We start from the raw sequence: 16841 nt of genomic DNA on the forward strand, positions 1-16841 counted from the left end.
AGCCATTTTTGACCTTTGAACTGGAAGTATAAAGCGTGCCCTTTTCGCATTGCTAGAAAAGAAACATCAATGAGACAGACCCAAATTAATTAATGTAGATGAACCGAATCGGCGAAAACGACTAGTTGAGTCTGTCAGGCGTGGCGGTAGTATACAAAATGTGCATTGAATTCATTTTTTTAACTTTCTGTTTCGAGGCGTGTGCCTTCTGAAGCTTTGTCCTGGCCATGAATAAGAAAACTATCTTGGTCTTGATAAATCTAGCAACTTCGATGACATTTGAAGTTAGACAATCCTTTAAAGGAAAATTATTTCAAACAAGAGTAAATGATTGACATTTTTATCGTACATGACAAAGAAGGCGGTAAATTCTGAACGATATTCCTTTTGGATGCCAAACAAGTTATGAGCTCCATCATGCAACATGATTGTAGAACGTATTTTCCAACCAATGTTGGTCCACTCGGACGGCCTGATGGAAGTTTATGAAATTCGCTCAGTGTCCGATGTATCCAAAAACGATTTTTATATTGATCACGGTAAATTGAGAAAACCATTAACTCTATCTTTTATAACAATGCTAATTGTGAGTAATTGGGACAAGAATGTCCAAGTTTACGATCGGTTGGCCCTGATGTACTCTTTGGAGGACGCATCTGAAATGCGGATGGTGAATAAGTAAAAATACTTCATGTATAATATTTTGTTTCATGGACCTGCATACTTCAACAGCAGGCTTTGGTTAAAAATTAACTAAATAGCCAAATTTGAAATGGCGACTCTTTATGCGCTGTCGTCAACATTCCCCCTGTAAAACGGAAATGGTGGCGCGAACGTCGTCGAGTTCGGAATGGCGCTGGATAAATGGCATCAATAATTATAGTCAAAATTGTGTTCGTCTGTCTAGGCAAGTCTTCAGATACCGCCACCAGTGGTGAAATCCATACCGTCCAAATGCTTACGCACACCTTGGCTTTAGTCCTGGAACAAACCAGTGTATAAAAATATAATACTTGAGGCGCAGATAAAAGTTGTCAGTTTATAAAATGCATTACTAGGTATTTAAATGTAAATCTGGCGATAACTCATTACGGTTTGCACATAGCAGTACAAATTATAATGCAAGAGAATCGGAAGTTGGCCTCAATCGTCCACTCTACTACTGGAAGTTAGGGTATAACTGCATCTTGTTCAGTAACAGAGCCAGACCTTTAACGGCACCTTTACAGTACAGGGCCATAAACACGCCACCAATCAGCAATGAATGATGGCACTCGTAAATATATGGTTACGCCCTCTCTGAGTCCTTTGGTCATAAATTATGATGACAAAGTCTGCTTTTCATCAGAGCGAAATATTTTGGGGTCATTAGGTCATCATGTTCTCCACAGCTTTATAAAACAGGCTGCAGTGCCCTGAAATCAGACAAGCCGTCAGCTTCACACCGAGTAAAGATTGAATCGAAGATAGCATATATATATATATATCAGTAAGTTTTAACAAGACCTTTGCACATTTCTTCATTGCTAAAGCGTTCATCTCTGAGATGCGATGTTCCTCGGCAGACGTACGGAAAAGAGTGAAAAAATCTTAACATTATTTACGTTAATTTTCTATCAGCGTTCAACGTTTAATTATTCTCCGTCATTCAAAACAAAGTAGTGCAATCTTGAATATTTTTTTTTCATTTTTCTCTCTCCTTCAGGAATATGATGCGACTACTTCTGGCTTTTGTCCTGTGCGGATGTCTTTCACAGTCTCATGCCCAACCAGGTAACTGTATTGGCTTTATGAAATCTCATATTTGGTATCAAAATAGCAATACATAAACCCGAGCTGTATCTTATTTTGATATATTACCAACAGAACTAACAGAGAAACATTTAATTTTGATTGTTCTTCCGATACACTAAAATGCATACAAAAACACCGAAAATTTCCTTTCAAGTTAGATGTGACTGGTCCAAACATTTATTAGGTAAACTTGGTCATTGCAAGCCGTACGTTTAATCGATAAAATAAAACACCATCAACGTTGACATTGACCTTTGAATAAATACACTACTTCTCTATGTCTGGCTTTTCTCAATGCTAACCTAAACAAATCGATAGTTCCATAGCTATCAATCTAATGAAGTTGTTATTGAGGAGAAATGTGATCTAAGGACACACAGAATCCTATTTCTCCAGGAGCGCATATTATATGGATGCACCCTAAATTTAATTTTCACTTCCAATTTTTCCTGGTGTGAAAAGCTATGTTTGTTTTTTCCTTATAAGGCCATTCAACATGATAGCTATCAATTTCATCTGTAATTTCGATTTATTTTGTTTCCCAAAATCCGAAATTTTTGGCTCCTTATTTTCTATCTTGATGTACATCAGTTGGTCGTTATAAAATAAACTACCAGAGTAGGTTTACTTACATGAATAGATGACACATGTGAAAGAAAACCCACTGATAATGAGAAAAAAAATCAAAATTTTATGCTCAGACGACTTACATCCGACCCCTTATTATCAATCACTGTTTCCTTACGTATTCAATAGTTTTTGTATGAGCTATCTAAATTAAGCGATGTATTATGTCGAAGCAAATGGTCTATCTTCTATTAGAAGGTAGGGGAAGTGAATGATGAAACATTAAAGTCAACAGATTGGCCGAAATGGTCGTCTTCATATATATCTAAACTCTAGTTCATTTCTTATATCTGGAGCTCAATTACCTACGTCGGACTCGCACCCTTCAGAGAAAGTTGGACTATTTACTCGGCTTACTCAATTAAACCTGGTGACAAAGAATCTCAATTGCTGTTCAGGAGAATTATCTTCACCGTGCCACAATACAAAAGATTGCTTCGTCCAATGTATACTGATATGCATTCCATTTTCTCTGTAGATATTGCAGCAGGCGATCTCACGGTCAAGGCGCCCCCTCCCGCCACTGGTAAATATGTCGTGTTCACTGAAACCACCATCAGCTTCGACTTAACGTACACTGTGACAGACACAATCACTCCCACAGCAGTCAAGATGTACTTCAGCAATGATGACGAATCGAAAAAGACAAACCCAGAAGTAACTGCATTGGGAGCTGGTGCACCCGATGGTAAAGCAATAACTGACGGCGGAACTTACTCTGATCTGGCTGCAAAAATAACATTGGACGGGGAAAACTGCGCAGCTTACACTAAACTCTGCGTCAACATTGAAACAGAAGAAAGCGAATCAAATAACGATAATAATAAAAAATGTAACGATTTAGGCCCAACTGCTGGTACAACAGTGTGTGCAGGTAGGCAATTAAACTAAACAGCTCCACTTACTGCTTCGATCAGTACCAATAGAATTGAGGGCTTTCAAATAAATATTCTTTCATAGCTATGATCTTGGTCCCGTGCACGCATGTCGACTATCAGCAAGTACATTGTATACCCATGGATCGCTCTACACTGCCTTCGTCATGCAATGATAAGAGGTAGACTTGATGTATAAATACATAAATCATTTTCGTCGTTTGTTACTTTTAATGCCGCAGACATAAGGCAGAATAATTCTCTTAAAACAGGAACAGCGTGCGCAGCGCCCTCACTTATCTCAATGATATCTTAATTATTTCAAGTAGATAATGAAAGTCAGGAAAAGAGATTCATTGGAAATGAAGTTTCACAAAGTTTAAGGAAGCTAGTAGCTGCAAATGGAACAATCCTTGTTAACACTTTCACCGCAGTCAAAAGAAAACAAAATATTTCTTTCTTGACATTTTTTGCAAAGCAAAGCAGGCGGCGAACGATTTAAAAAAATTATGGGCTGTATGAACAAGCAAAATCTCCTATCAATAACATTTTCACTGATTACTTGGAGATTGTTTGTATGTTAGCATTTCCACATGCTAGGATGTAAAAGTCTCATACCAAGAGAGACCTAATCGATAGAACTATAGTGCGGTAGTATTTGCTTGCTTCAATTTCAAAAAATACATGCATGATTTGTTAACACTGGCAATGCTATGGAACAATTTAATAATTCTTCTCGGCTGGTATGTAAAATTTTAAATGCATAATTAAAAAAATAAACATTGAGAGACAGCTCTAGCTTGGTACCAAAAAATTGAAAAATGCTATTTTCGTGCTGTTTGCAGATGTGGGTGCGGGAACGTTTACTTTGAAAACACCAAATCCTGCATCGAGTGGTTATGAGCTGGACAAAGCCACGGCATCCACGTTTGATCTCGCCTACACTGTCATCGACACCGGGGCGACGGTCGCCAATGTCAAGGTGTACTTTAGTGATGCTGACGGCAGCACAAAATCGACAGAGCAAACTGCAGGTGGGGACAATGCACCCAAAGACGCGGCCGTTGGGACGTCTGGCAGCTGGACTGGGCTTACAGCGACGCTTACGTTGGATAAAGCGAACTGCGCGAAATACACCAAACAGTGTGTTTCAATCACCGCTAACGATGAGTATCAAGGTAACAACGAAAAATGCATCGAATTTGGAGCAGGCGCAGACAAGGCTGGTGTAAAACCAAGTTGCACAGGTAAGAGACAAGTTATTTCAGGGTCATATTTCACGTTACTGTATCCAAGTGTATGTAGATGGACTGACAGATCTGTCTCTCGAGGGCGCTCGCTGCTCTCGTAAAAAGGAGGCGCTCAGAGAGCGCCCTCGAGCGACGGATCTTTCAGTCTACGCGGTATGCGGACTTGGTCCATGTCTGCGCAGTACATGTGAGTTATTCGCGAAATAACAACTACCGGGTTCACATCTGCGCAGAATCTCTCCTATGAGTCCGTCATGTCAGTAATATACTTTTTGGTTGAATTAACACAGGTGCACGATTTGACTTCTCTTTGGCGTCGCGTGTACTACTGATCTTAATATTCTATAGTCGAAGCAGAATACGTCTGGTAGATACATTTTTGGACCCCTAATTTTTTATCTGTTCCACAGTTTATATCGGTTCATTTTGAATGCTGTTATTGTTTTCACTTCTTTGCTATGAATAGAGCATATTTTTCTCAAAGTAACCACAAGGAATTTTTGTCATTCTTAATTTGCGATTTGACCTGAGATATAATATGCATATTTAATCTAAAATTTAAACGATAACTCTTGTGTTTCATATGTATTTATGGAATTGAATAGTTAAAAGATTACACGAACAAGGGAGCAAATATCTTCATGAATGGCTCATCTACCTCAAATTAATTATATAACAGAGACTCGGCGATCTTGACACAAGGGCGCCTTATCTGTACATGTTACCGTGCATGAGTTATACAGGTGACTGTCGAACACAGCGGAGATTTGAAGGGCGCAGCCAGCGGTCGCTATCCGTAAAAGATTCGGAAGAAACAATCCGAGCTTGAAGTCATAGACGTCTGACTTTTGAGATTATCAGTTCAGATTATCAGTTTAGATTATCACTTCAGACCATCACGTCACACAATAAGGGTTTGACAATACAATGTATCAGGCTGGCACCACGCTGGTCAGAACATTTTTATATTCGCGTATAAAAAATGAAGTCAGGAATTCGTGCAAAATCTTTGAAAGCTATACTGCTGAGCTAAGCAGTGACACGACCTTGACACCATATACGCCTATGAGAAGCGCTCATGATTCTTTCCATTAAACATGCGCACTCTCTATCCTATTTTTTCATCCTGTACATTCGTTTACGGTCATATTTGTGTTCACATTGGGGATTTCTTTTCTGCACTAGCTGATTCCCCAGCTGACTGTAGTGATCCCGGACCAGCACCGACTAATGGTCAGAAAAGTGGCACAGATTACACTCACGGCTCAACTGTAACGTACACTTGTGACAGTGGCTTTACTTTGAGTGGTGAGGGTACTTTAACATGTGACGATGGGAAATGGAACCACGCTGTGCCTACGTGTACTGGTAGGTGATCAATACAGATCAGCTGTTTATCAAGACATCAGCAGTGACGTAGGGCTGAAATTTCACCTTTAATCGTTCATTAGTCTATCTGCTTATTTTGTCTATTTGGCTTCTTGTCTGTCTGTTTGTCTGTCTGTCTGTCCGTCTGTCTGTCTGCTTGTATCTACACAAATTGCTACTTTCCTCCCCTTAAGGTGAAGTACTACGAATTACGTCAAAATTAAGTTGTGGTGTCATTTTCTTGAAACTTTGCACAAATATTCTTGGAAGTTGTGCAAGTGCCATGGAAACGGACGTTAAAATGGCGTCGTTAGAAATAAATAAAAATGATATAATTCACTCAAACTAAAGAAAGCAAGTATCGATTACAAAATGACGATATCGAAATTATATCACTACATAATTTTCGAACTTTCTTAATGGGTGATATGCGCCATGTAAATGGGAGAGAAATGTTAATTTTTCGCTCATATTGAATAAAAACCAGCTTCCTAGGGGGTCAAAATATGACAAGTTTATAGGTCACATGTGTTTCTAAGAGACTGGGTCAAAAAAATAGGTAAAGCGCAATTTCAACAATGACAGGTGATGTTAAATACATGCGCTACAAAGTAACCCATTTGCGACAGGCTGGAGTTAAATCTGCGCAGAAACGTTCTAAAGCGTGTGCGCGTCCGAATTCGTCGCCCTTTACCCTAAGGTAGAACGCGCCTCGGGACAGAAATTCGCGCTTTCAAATTTTATCTATTCTCTTCTGACCTACCTCTTGTGGGGGCTCATTTTGAAGCTCTTGATGAAATTAAAGTTTTCACCGTCTTAGTTTTTCGAAAATCGAAATTTTATTCTTCCCTATAGAGTTAACACAGGGATGGCGGCCATTTTGAATTTCAAATATCGGGGAATTTCAAGCAATTTGTCTCTCTAATATCAAAGTTTGCACGGTGACCCCAGACTTTTATTCTTGCTTTGATAAAAATAGTCGAAAGTTTCATTGAGGAAAGTTTGAGCAAAAGTTTAAGTCTTTCACTTTCGAGGCGCATGTTACCTTAACATTTGGCATTATCTCCCGCTGTCTGTTCAGTGGGTCATGTCTTTCTTACTCAAAATTTTTGCTACCGCTGTAACATATCATTGTTCCGAACAGCTTACATGTGTCTGTGTTGCCTCATTTAGTTTCCTCATTTCTTTGATCTTTCGCTATATATGTACTTGCCCAAAGTTGCAGTACTAACAGACATTTTAAACTGTATTTGCCCCATGTCTGTTAACTATCAATCCGGGATTATTAAGTGACTAAGGTAGAAAAGAACAGGTATATATTTATCCGAAATAGAAGAACACGAACACGCCTATAAACTCGAAATACTTTACTTAGCAGATCACCTAATCACAGCACTATAAAACATTTTGAGTTATCTTCATGTTTTGTAGCAAATTTGAATTTATATTGCAATCAACGGGTTTTTAGCTTAAAAGTCATCTTGACCATTGTAAATATGAGGAAGAGATTAAATTAGAGGCATCTTAAATTAGCAAATTTAAACACTTTGCTAAATTAGCTAAAAAACATGCTAGCTCAAAAGACTTGTTTCACAGCAATTAACTCAAATGAGAAATCACCCTGGGGGCTGATATTCATATTTTCAAACTTGCGTTTTTGGTCTACCACTGTGAGGTCCGATTTTTAAGCTCTTGGTAACTAAAGTTTCCACCTGCTTATTTTTGTGAAATTTAAAAATGTAATACTGTCACCGTAGAGTTAACATGGGAAGGCAGCTATTTTGAATTCCAAATGTCGGTAAATTTGGAATTATTTGTTTCCATAGTACCAACATTTGCACGATCACCTCCGTTGTATTCTTGATTTTAAAAATAATGGTTTTAAGTTTCGTTTACAGATCGAGCGAAAGTTTGTCTCTCAATTTTGAGGCGCATGCTATCTTAACCTTTAACAAGTTAGACTGAGGCGCGGATTTTCTTTAATCCATTTCCTTACCATCGCTTACAGATGATTCCAGTGCTGGAATGCTGACTGTGAACATGTTCATGACATTGATTGCACTCATGGCAGCTCTATTTCAGATGTAAAGAATGAATTTATAGGAACTTTGCAAGATATAAGTACAAGTACGTAAAAATCACACACCAGAGACTGATTGATGATATCTTTTATGAGAAGATGTTAAGATTGCAAAGTTGAGGTTGATTGACAGACTATTTCGATTATTAAGTTGAAGAGCAATCAAATTCACAGTTGATCGATGGAATGTCAGTTTCTCTGATGTATGCTTTGGATCCACCAACAATGGACAAGTCTAGTGAAGGGCGTCACTTGTACGCAAACTTGAGTGTGAACTGGTTGATATTTCTGCTGACCTCATTTCACTCAACAGCAACTCTTTTTCTTTTAACTTTCAGATATACAGTTGCTTCAGCTCAATCATCTAGGGAATCTGCAAGCTGTCCATTCTTGTTTTATTTGATATGTCTATACTCGTAATCCGAATCCTTCGTCTACTGTTTGTTTTAAAGTTTTACCCAAATCAAGAAACTTGCTTGTTGGTGTGCGTGTTTTGCATTTTTCATGTCGTCACCACACCAACATTGACAACTTCTATCATTTATTACAATTGCAGTTATCATTTTTTAGGAAATAGACCAAAATCGCCTCGCCTGAAGACAGAATTTATAATTTAAATGCAATCGTACGTGATGTTCAGGCTGTTCAAAGAGTATTAACGATTAGAGAAATTTTAAAACGAATTGTTTAATTGGTCAATAGTATTTTCCTTACATCACTATTGATACTTGATATCTTGTGTTCACATCGTAGTCTTCAAATCTTGTGTTCCAATTTCGTTCAAATGATAAGGGAATGTAATAATTTTGCAACCATCGCAAGGGCTTATTGCATTTTTTTTCCATTGTCAAGAACTTTGCATTCTGTAGTATATACATGGCACAATGCCACAGCAACTTGTATGTCACTTTGACGGTACTATGGATGACGTCAAATACAATATCTTCGAATGCAGAGTGCCTCCACGCATCGAAATACGTATTTTGTCGAACGACTCCGTACCTGAGTGACCCTCATGTTGGAAAACTTAGAATGATATTCAGAATTATTTTCAAATGACGATAATGTCTTTTTTGAAACAACAGATAATTCACTACTATTAACTGTAAACTTAATGTGCAGTTTTGTAACAAGCTGACAATTCCCAGTGAATGTTGAAATGCAAGTTCTTAAGACTTTCTTAGACTAACGTTACCTCTTTCTGTGTTTTTGCGACAAAATAATCATTTGAAACCGAAAGAGATTCAGAAATGTAATACTCGACTAAGTGACACGATTTGTTGCAAACACGCTGAGAAATGTCAAATATAGTCAATCTTTGTTAAATAAAATACAATGTGTGTTTCTTCTCTACATCTACTTGTCGCCTCCCTTATTATGGTTCTCTTGTAAATTACTCTAGACGATCCGTTTATCTGTCTTCAAGCAAAATTTGATCAACATCAGTATTGGAATCTTACGATAGTAACAACACTAGCAAAAACCAAACGACACTTAACTATCTTGGCACTATGACGGAATCTCAGTAATTAGGTGAAGGACGAAACAAGAACTTTCCTCAGAAAGAGTAATTAGTAATTTTATTAAAATTTATAGTATATTATTTAGCTGGTCACTAGGTTTCTGCTCCTTTGTCGTGCTCTAACGCATTGACACTTATGCCAAGGAACAAAAAAGGTATGGTATTCTCTCATGGAAAGTGAAATGCAGGACGGAGTAGGTCTCTCTCTCTCTCTCTCTCTCTCTCTCTCTCTCTCTCTCTCTCTCTCTCTCTCTCTCTCTCTCTCTCTCTCTCTCTCTCTCAAAATCATGTTATCCGCCTGTTTATTAGAGCAGACAAAGTATTTGAAATTGCTCAAATGTTGCTTGAGGGCGATATAGCAACAAGGCACGACTGTATGAATTACGGCTAGTTTTCAATCGGGTTCGAACCCACAACATACAGCATCAGTCGCCTAGCGGAGAGGCAACAGAGAAAACCGCTGAAGAATAGGGAATTATGTATTCATATTATTTTTATATGGTATTGACATTATCTCTGGTAAGACTGGATAGAGCAGGAGACTTGGGAGAGAGGATGATTATTCTATTCAAATTTTGTGACTCTTGTACTGTGAACTGAGTTGTATCACAGATGTGAGCCTTGTTATGTTATGAAGCTTTCCTAATCGACTCGTGAATCCGAATTAGCAATTTCTTTAGTCATTCTTTGTATCGCCCTCTGTTTTCCTGTCTACTTGCCTATGTCTCTTTTGTCTGTCTGTCTGTCTGTCTGTCTGTCTGTCTGTCTGTCTGTCTCCCTGAGATTATTTCATATTTTCAATTTTTGTGTCACCTCTACGTTTGGCATCTTTGTAGAATTGAACAAAATCATTACCGATCACCTTTTCCCCGGGTTGCTGCTTCCACTGTTTTATCCACATAACATAAAGTATCTTTTCAGGACAACTTGGGACATTCTTTCACACATGACTGACTTTGCTGAATTAAACATGAGTCACAAGTGAGTGATGTGATGTCAATGCCGTCAGCAGATTTTCACGAGAAATTGGAACATAACTGAAAGTGTAACATCACCGTTGCAACTTTAGGTAGATCGCGCCTCGGGGACAGTACGTTACTGAGAATTGGAAACATGAGACATGAATAGAAAATTTTACTTGTTACAGAGTTAAGTGTTTCGTTTCGACAGTACACAAACTACACATTGTAATTCTTCCATTAAATGCGCAATTTACATTCTGAACAACGTTAAGGTCTTGTTAAGATATTGGCATATCTCAATTCAGGACATAGGTTGCAACATACCAGTACCATATCATAATGGCGTCCTCAAGGAAGGAAGAAATGTATTGACCGATGAGGGCGTCAGTTGCGGCATGGTTCGATAGATGACTGGTCCTTGCCCCATTTCTACCGCTGGCTGCGCTGCTCACGAAAATAGGGTCAGGTATGGGCTATGTAAGCATGGCTGTCATTGGTTAATAGTACGAGTGCAGTGATTGCGTTCAATTTATTTCCAACTATCTTCGAATTTAGATTTCGTTTTTTCAGGGAGTAATTTTACCTCCATGGTTTCCCGAACCAAGCATCCTATGTCGACATGAAATGAAAAACGAAAAATCGCTTCTTTTCGAGTCACTGCATGTCATACATGCAAAAGGAGGATAGTCTGTCAAGTCTGAGAAAAAAAAAACATAGACAATAATAGTCACTTCACCACAAAATGACATCATAGAGGAACAGTGTCAGAGACTTAAAAGTGAAGTCGTGCAAATAACTTCAACGTTCGATGTTTCGTCGTCTTATTTCCAAGTTGGATGTATACATATGTGCTGATCACATGATCTTGTCAGGTGACTGTGCTCACTAATGTGCAGTCAACTTCCTGACGAAAGTAGCGTCCGCCAATACCTGACCCTATTTTCGTGGGCGGCGCAGCCAGCGGCAGAAAATGATGGGACATGGGACCCAGACTTATGGCGAACTGATGACGTCACACCATAACCACATTGCTTTTAGTATTTATCCATAGCAACCTCGTCGACGCTACATAAATTGTACAATATTTATCCAACTGATCACAGATAAATCAGTGAAGCAAAATTGTTTTACGGATGTTCAAGGGTATGATAATACAATACTATTCTCAGACCCATCCTATAAGGTACGCGAATAATCTTTGTACCAATATTTACTGACGGAGAAAATGTCAAAACACAGAAACATACAAATATCACAGTGGCTTATTTGGACTTGATTGTTGAGGTGTACTTTTCGTTTATCCATTATCTTGATCTGATTGAAAAGAGTACAACTTCGATGTTTGAAAGCAAATATGCAATGATTGAAGCCTGTCTAGCAACACTTAGAATACGGGATCAACAATTAATGTTAATACAACCTAGGACGTCTAGCTGCTTCATAGAGCTATGGGAGTGCCCCAAGAATACAATTTAGTTTGGACGTAGGAGATTGGACTCAGTTTGCTTCAGTCGGGCGATGTGTTCATTGAAATGCTTCATAATTAAAGCCGTTCATATTGCCAGATCTAAAATTCACAGAAATGCCGGTTTTATCGACCATGATAATATTGCAGATTATGATAAGATGCATGAACTTACAAACTCACAGAAAAGGGCTCTCATTGTATTGTATGTTTTATTCATCTAAAAATAACACATTGTCAGTCTTAAATAGCTTGAACATTGATCATTTATGTATGGCATTTGACCAGACAATGATTAGTACACAGTAATGTAAGAGATACACAGACAGTTCGTGTAGAGCGACAATGTATGTTAAGTTTATATTCCTGAGACTTAACCAGTCGATAGTCTTCCATCGCGGCTTATGCAAAGTAGGATCTTATATTTTACAAAATTTTTTCTCAAAAACAGTTAACTCAAACAGGAACGCATCTCGAGTACGGAGTCTTTCGCTGAACGAAACTCGCCATACGTGCCACGGCAGCCTCGTCCTGCGTCATCCATAGTACCGTCATCAACGCGTCCCCGTTGTCACATGCATGTGCCGTGCATGGTCACACACTATTAAGTCGTAATCTCAAAGGCCTAAACAATGAGCAGTGTCTTAAAACATCTCTAGTCCATTAAAGTAAAAGAGGTTAAACGTCATAGATACTTGGATAGCTTGCAGCATAAAATATGACATAGGACATGCGAATTCTGTCTATGGGAAGAAGAACTTAAGGATGAACATTGTGTCCAATGGCAGAAAGATAATTCTCTTACAAAAAATATTCATTGAATATAAGTCGTTGCTGTTCTTTAAAATGTTTTGGCACTTGTGTTTCTATCTTTTAATATTTTACGGGAAATTTATTTAACCAGGGGGCGGTTTCGTCACGATCATAAAGATCAAGAATGTTTTCTAGGCGGATATAAAAAGAGTAATGAAGATCCCGACAAAACGGTTATTTTTTATAAATTTTTCATTATTTTAACAACAAAGACAACATTTCGCAGGTTTTGGTGACTCATTGTAAAGAACAGTTACAGCACAGCGTCGTCTTTTCCTTTCCGGAGTAAAGTGACACACTGACTGAACAATGTACAACCTGAAAGAGGAAAAAGTGCAACTTGAAAAACAGTCAACTTTACACGGGAGTCAAAGCTGCGCCCTCTATTGATCAATCTTTCAATAATTTAAACTGGGTGACTAAGATTGCTTGGTCTGGCTTGCCTGGCTTAGACATTTGACGTACTTTCTCTGAGACGGGTGCAATGAATTTGGTAAAATTTGAACAGATAATGTGAAAAATCAGCATATTCTATCCATTGAACATGAAACCTCTGATAACATATTATAGTCAGAGCAACATCTCTGCGTCGTTTAAGGTAAAATGTGCTTCTTGGACAGATATTCGGACTCTCAAACTTTTACAATATTCTATTGGCCTACCACTTTGGGGGCTCATTTTAACGCTTATGGAGTGAATAAAGTTTTCACTGGCTTCGTTTTGTGAAAATTAGGAATGTTTATTTTCCTCATAGAGTTAACACAGGGATGGCGGCCATTTTGAATTTCAAATATCTGTAAATCTTGGGTGATTTGTTTCTCTAACATCGGAATTTGCACTGTGACCCTTAAATTTTATTGTTGATATTGAAAGAGGGTGGCTGAAAGTATGCTTGAGCAAAGTTTGAATAAAAGTTTAAGTCTTTCACTTTCAAGACGCAAGCTACATGAATAAATAATTATTTTTGTCTCTCTGCTGATGGATCACATTTACATTTTGCTCTGCCTCAGTCTTAACTACATTCTCCCAAACCGTTACTGACATAACACACCGAACGCGTTACTTATGCAAGCGTTGACAGGCATCTTCATCACCTGACTAAAATTTCTCTTGGGACGGAACCATCTGAAATCACAGATTGAGGAACACAGAGTATTAAGAATTTATCATGACATAAAAGTTATCTTTTCAGTTTAAACAGTTGAAAAGTTCCTCACTTTGCCAACATAGGCCTACATGGTAATGTATGGCGTAGCTTTTCCTTCTTATATTTAATATGCGCCTCGAAAGTGGAAAGACTTAAACTTATGCTCAAACTTTCGTCTATGAAACTTTCAACAATTCTCTTAGCAAATCAAAAGTAACAATAATGGGTCACCCAGCAAAGTTTCGTAGTAGAGAAACAAGTATTACTGATATTTGTTAACTCTATGGAGAAAAATACAATTTCCGATTTTCGAAAACCGATGACGGTGAAGATTTTTCCTAATCCATGAGCTTTAAAATGAACTCCCATAAGTTGAAGATAGAAAAGAATTGTGAAGTTTTGAAATTCAGAATATTTATCCCCATTAAGTGCATTCTACTTTCAGTGTGAAAATTGTCATCGGTTATGATAATCTTTTTCCTGATGAATGATTCTGGTCTGTGTCAAAATCGTTAAAAACTGGTGGTCAAACTGTAAAAGGAAAGCAAAACTTATTCTTGACATTCATGGACGTCAATCTCTTTCACTTACCGATCGGATCACATCCTTATCGCGACCAGCGTCAGAAGACTGGAAATCATGAGCAAGACAACACTCATAGCAGAGGTCCCGGTACCAGAATCAGCTGAAAGAAAATGTGCAAAACTCAGGCCAATGGAAAGAAAAGAGATAAAAACCACTCGTTTCTAGTCTAGTGTTGAAACTCAAGCATTTACTTGAACATGGAAAAGTTGCTGACGGAAGCGGATTATGGGATATAACTGTTTTCACATTGTTAGCTTTAAATAAGAAAGTGACGTGTTATATATTATTTTAATTTATTGCGTTAATTGCTAACTGTAAGGAAGTTGACATGTGATAATTGCATGCACATTTTAGCATGACGGCTTTTATTACCATATTTATGTAGTTATCAAAAAACGAAATGCTGTAAGGAAAGGTCAGAAATCATGTGATTTTACGTGGCTTATCAATCCTATTAAGCAATTATTCTGTTTATTATTACCAGTTGTGGCCTTAGCCGTCGTTCCACTGTCTGACGAGATCATTGTAGACACATAGAACGCATGTAAGGAAAGAAAAACACACACACTCGTTACATGCGTACAGAAAACCATGAATTGTCATTTCATTGCTATCAAATAACATAAGCCGTATAAAGCGTGCAACGTCAAGTTCACCGGGACGGGATTCGTTAATAAAGATATCTGACCTTTATGAATTTTAATTTTGCTTTGAGCTTTGATCTATTCAGTGTGTTGTACCATATTGCTTTGTTTTCTGCACAATCGAGATCATGTGGCAATGATACGTTTGCAAGTAGGTTTGTTTGCCAATACAAATGAATTTTGAAGACGTGTGGTTTCTCTCCCTTGAAAACAAATTGAAGTTGCATCGAGTATACAAGACTAAATTCTACGAACGGATCAGAAAGCAATGAAATGTTCCATGAAAGGATAAAATATCGTGGTGATAAATTAATGTAGTAAAGAAATATGAACAGTATGATACTGAATGAGGGACGTCGAATGGTCATTAGACTTACCGGTACACTGTGTACTTTTACTGATGTCGGTACATTTCACATCGTTGTGAGGTTTGACAAAAGCGCAGATCAGACTGAAGTCAGCACAGTTTGTACTAGGCACTCCCCTTGGCGTCGCTGATCGCTTTCTCCCCCGCCGTTCCGCTATCTTCGGCAGGTATAGCGACGTCGAAGGTAATATCACTGACTCCTAAACTCCGGTCGGCTACTTTAACTTCTTTCTCGGTTTTGGTGAAATCTGCATTGTCGGATAAGTAGAGTTGTACGTCGGTGACCTTGGTGGCGGTACCGGCGTTTGAAAACGTCAATCCGAATGTCAGAGTTGTAGCTTCTGTGTCTTTTAGAGTGTAGTCACTGGGTCCAGTGATTGAAAATGAGTCAGCTTTGATTGTAATCACTGGAATGAATCATAGAATTAATAATGAATAAATTGATAAAATAAAGACAAATAATAAGAAATAATAAAAGTTATTCAATGAATGAATAGATAAATAAACTCAGTGTTATATGATATTTGATATTTAATACATCAACAGGATATAAGGTAATGGTCAAGTTTGAGTTTCTTTAAATACTTACAGCTGCAGTCAACTTTGCCAGTTATGTCGACAGAGGCGACGTCATCATCGGGTGTAACTTGAATGACTAATTTTGTGAAATCTCCACAATTAGTTAGTGCAGGAACGGTGATGTTAGCTATAGCATTGGAAACCTGCTTTACTCCGTTGTTGCCTCCCTCCTTTTTCGGTACGTTTACAGGGAATGTTATTCCTGATAAACCACCGTCTTTATCAGCTACCTTGACTTTGTCAGTAGGTTCGAAGTTTTCGTCATCTGACAAGTACAGAGCCATATTGGTAACATCTGTTCCTTCTGAGACGGTGTCATCGTCGTTTTCAAGTGTCAGACCGAATGTGATAGCGGTAGCTTCGACCAGCATGAGTTTGAAATCAGAGGGTGTTACCGAAAAGGTACCAGTCTCAACCGTAATGGCTTGGCGGGTGTGTGAGAGAGAGAGAGAGAGAGAGAGAGAGAGAGAGAGAGAGAGAGAGAGAGAGAGAGAGAGAGAGAGAGAGAGAGAGAGCTATTAAGTATATAAGTTTAACATACAGGTAACCAGATATGCGAATAATGGTGTCCAATATAACAATATTATACAATATTTCATTGCATTGCACTCATTCACTGGTTCGAAAGAGCGGGCATTCCTCAACGGGCCATTAGCGGTCCGCCGAGGAACTTTCGCGAAATCAACCGATCATCACTCATGGCAGGGGGCCTTGAATTTAGCGAAGAAAGAGACATAAACTGGTAAAGATGTGATGTGAGAAC

At 38.3% G+C, this 16841-nt stretch overlaps 1 protein-coding gene and 1 long non-coding RNA gene across 2 annotated transcripts; one reads left to right on the plus strand and one right to left on the minus strand.

Moving 5' to 3' along the window:
- The first annotated feature begins 577 nt into the window (after positions 1-577).
- On the plus strand, positions 578-8077 carry LOC139123746 (uncharacterized). The gene is made up of 6 exons (XM_070689900.1): positions 578-678; positions 1706-1773; positions 2900-3295; positions 4142-4543; positions 5732-5914; positions 7923-8077. Exons 1-6 carry the CDS (start codon positions 578-580, stop codon positions 8000-8002), a joined length of 1230 nt encoding a protein of 409 aa, XP_070546001.1. The 3' UTR covers positions 8003-8077.
- Positions 8078-14498: 6421 nt separating this feature from the next.
- LOC139124271 (uncharacterized) lies at positions 14499-15604 on the minus strand. The gene is made up of 3 exons (XR_011549907.1): positions 15510-15604; positions 14970-14999; positions 14499-14588 (listed from the first exon to the last, which is right to left on the minus strand). It is a non-coding gene; the product is annotated as an uncharacterized lncRNA (long non-coding RNA).
- Positions 15605-16841: the final 1237 nt, after the last annotated feature.

The sequence above is a fragment of the Ptychodera flava genome, assembly GCF_041260155.1.
Source record: "Ptychodera flava strain L36383 chromosome 23 unlocalized genomic scaffold, AS_Pfla_20210202 Scaffold_23__1_contigs__length_28996876_pilon, whole genome shotgun sequence".
Taxonomy (NCBI): domain Eukaryota; kingdom Metazoa; phylum Hemichordata; class Enteropneusta; family Ptychoderidae; genus Ptychodera; species Ptychodera flava.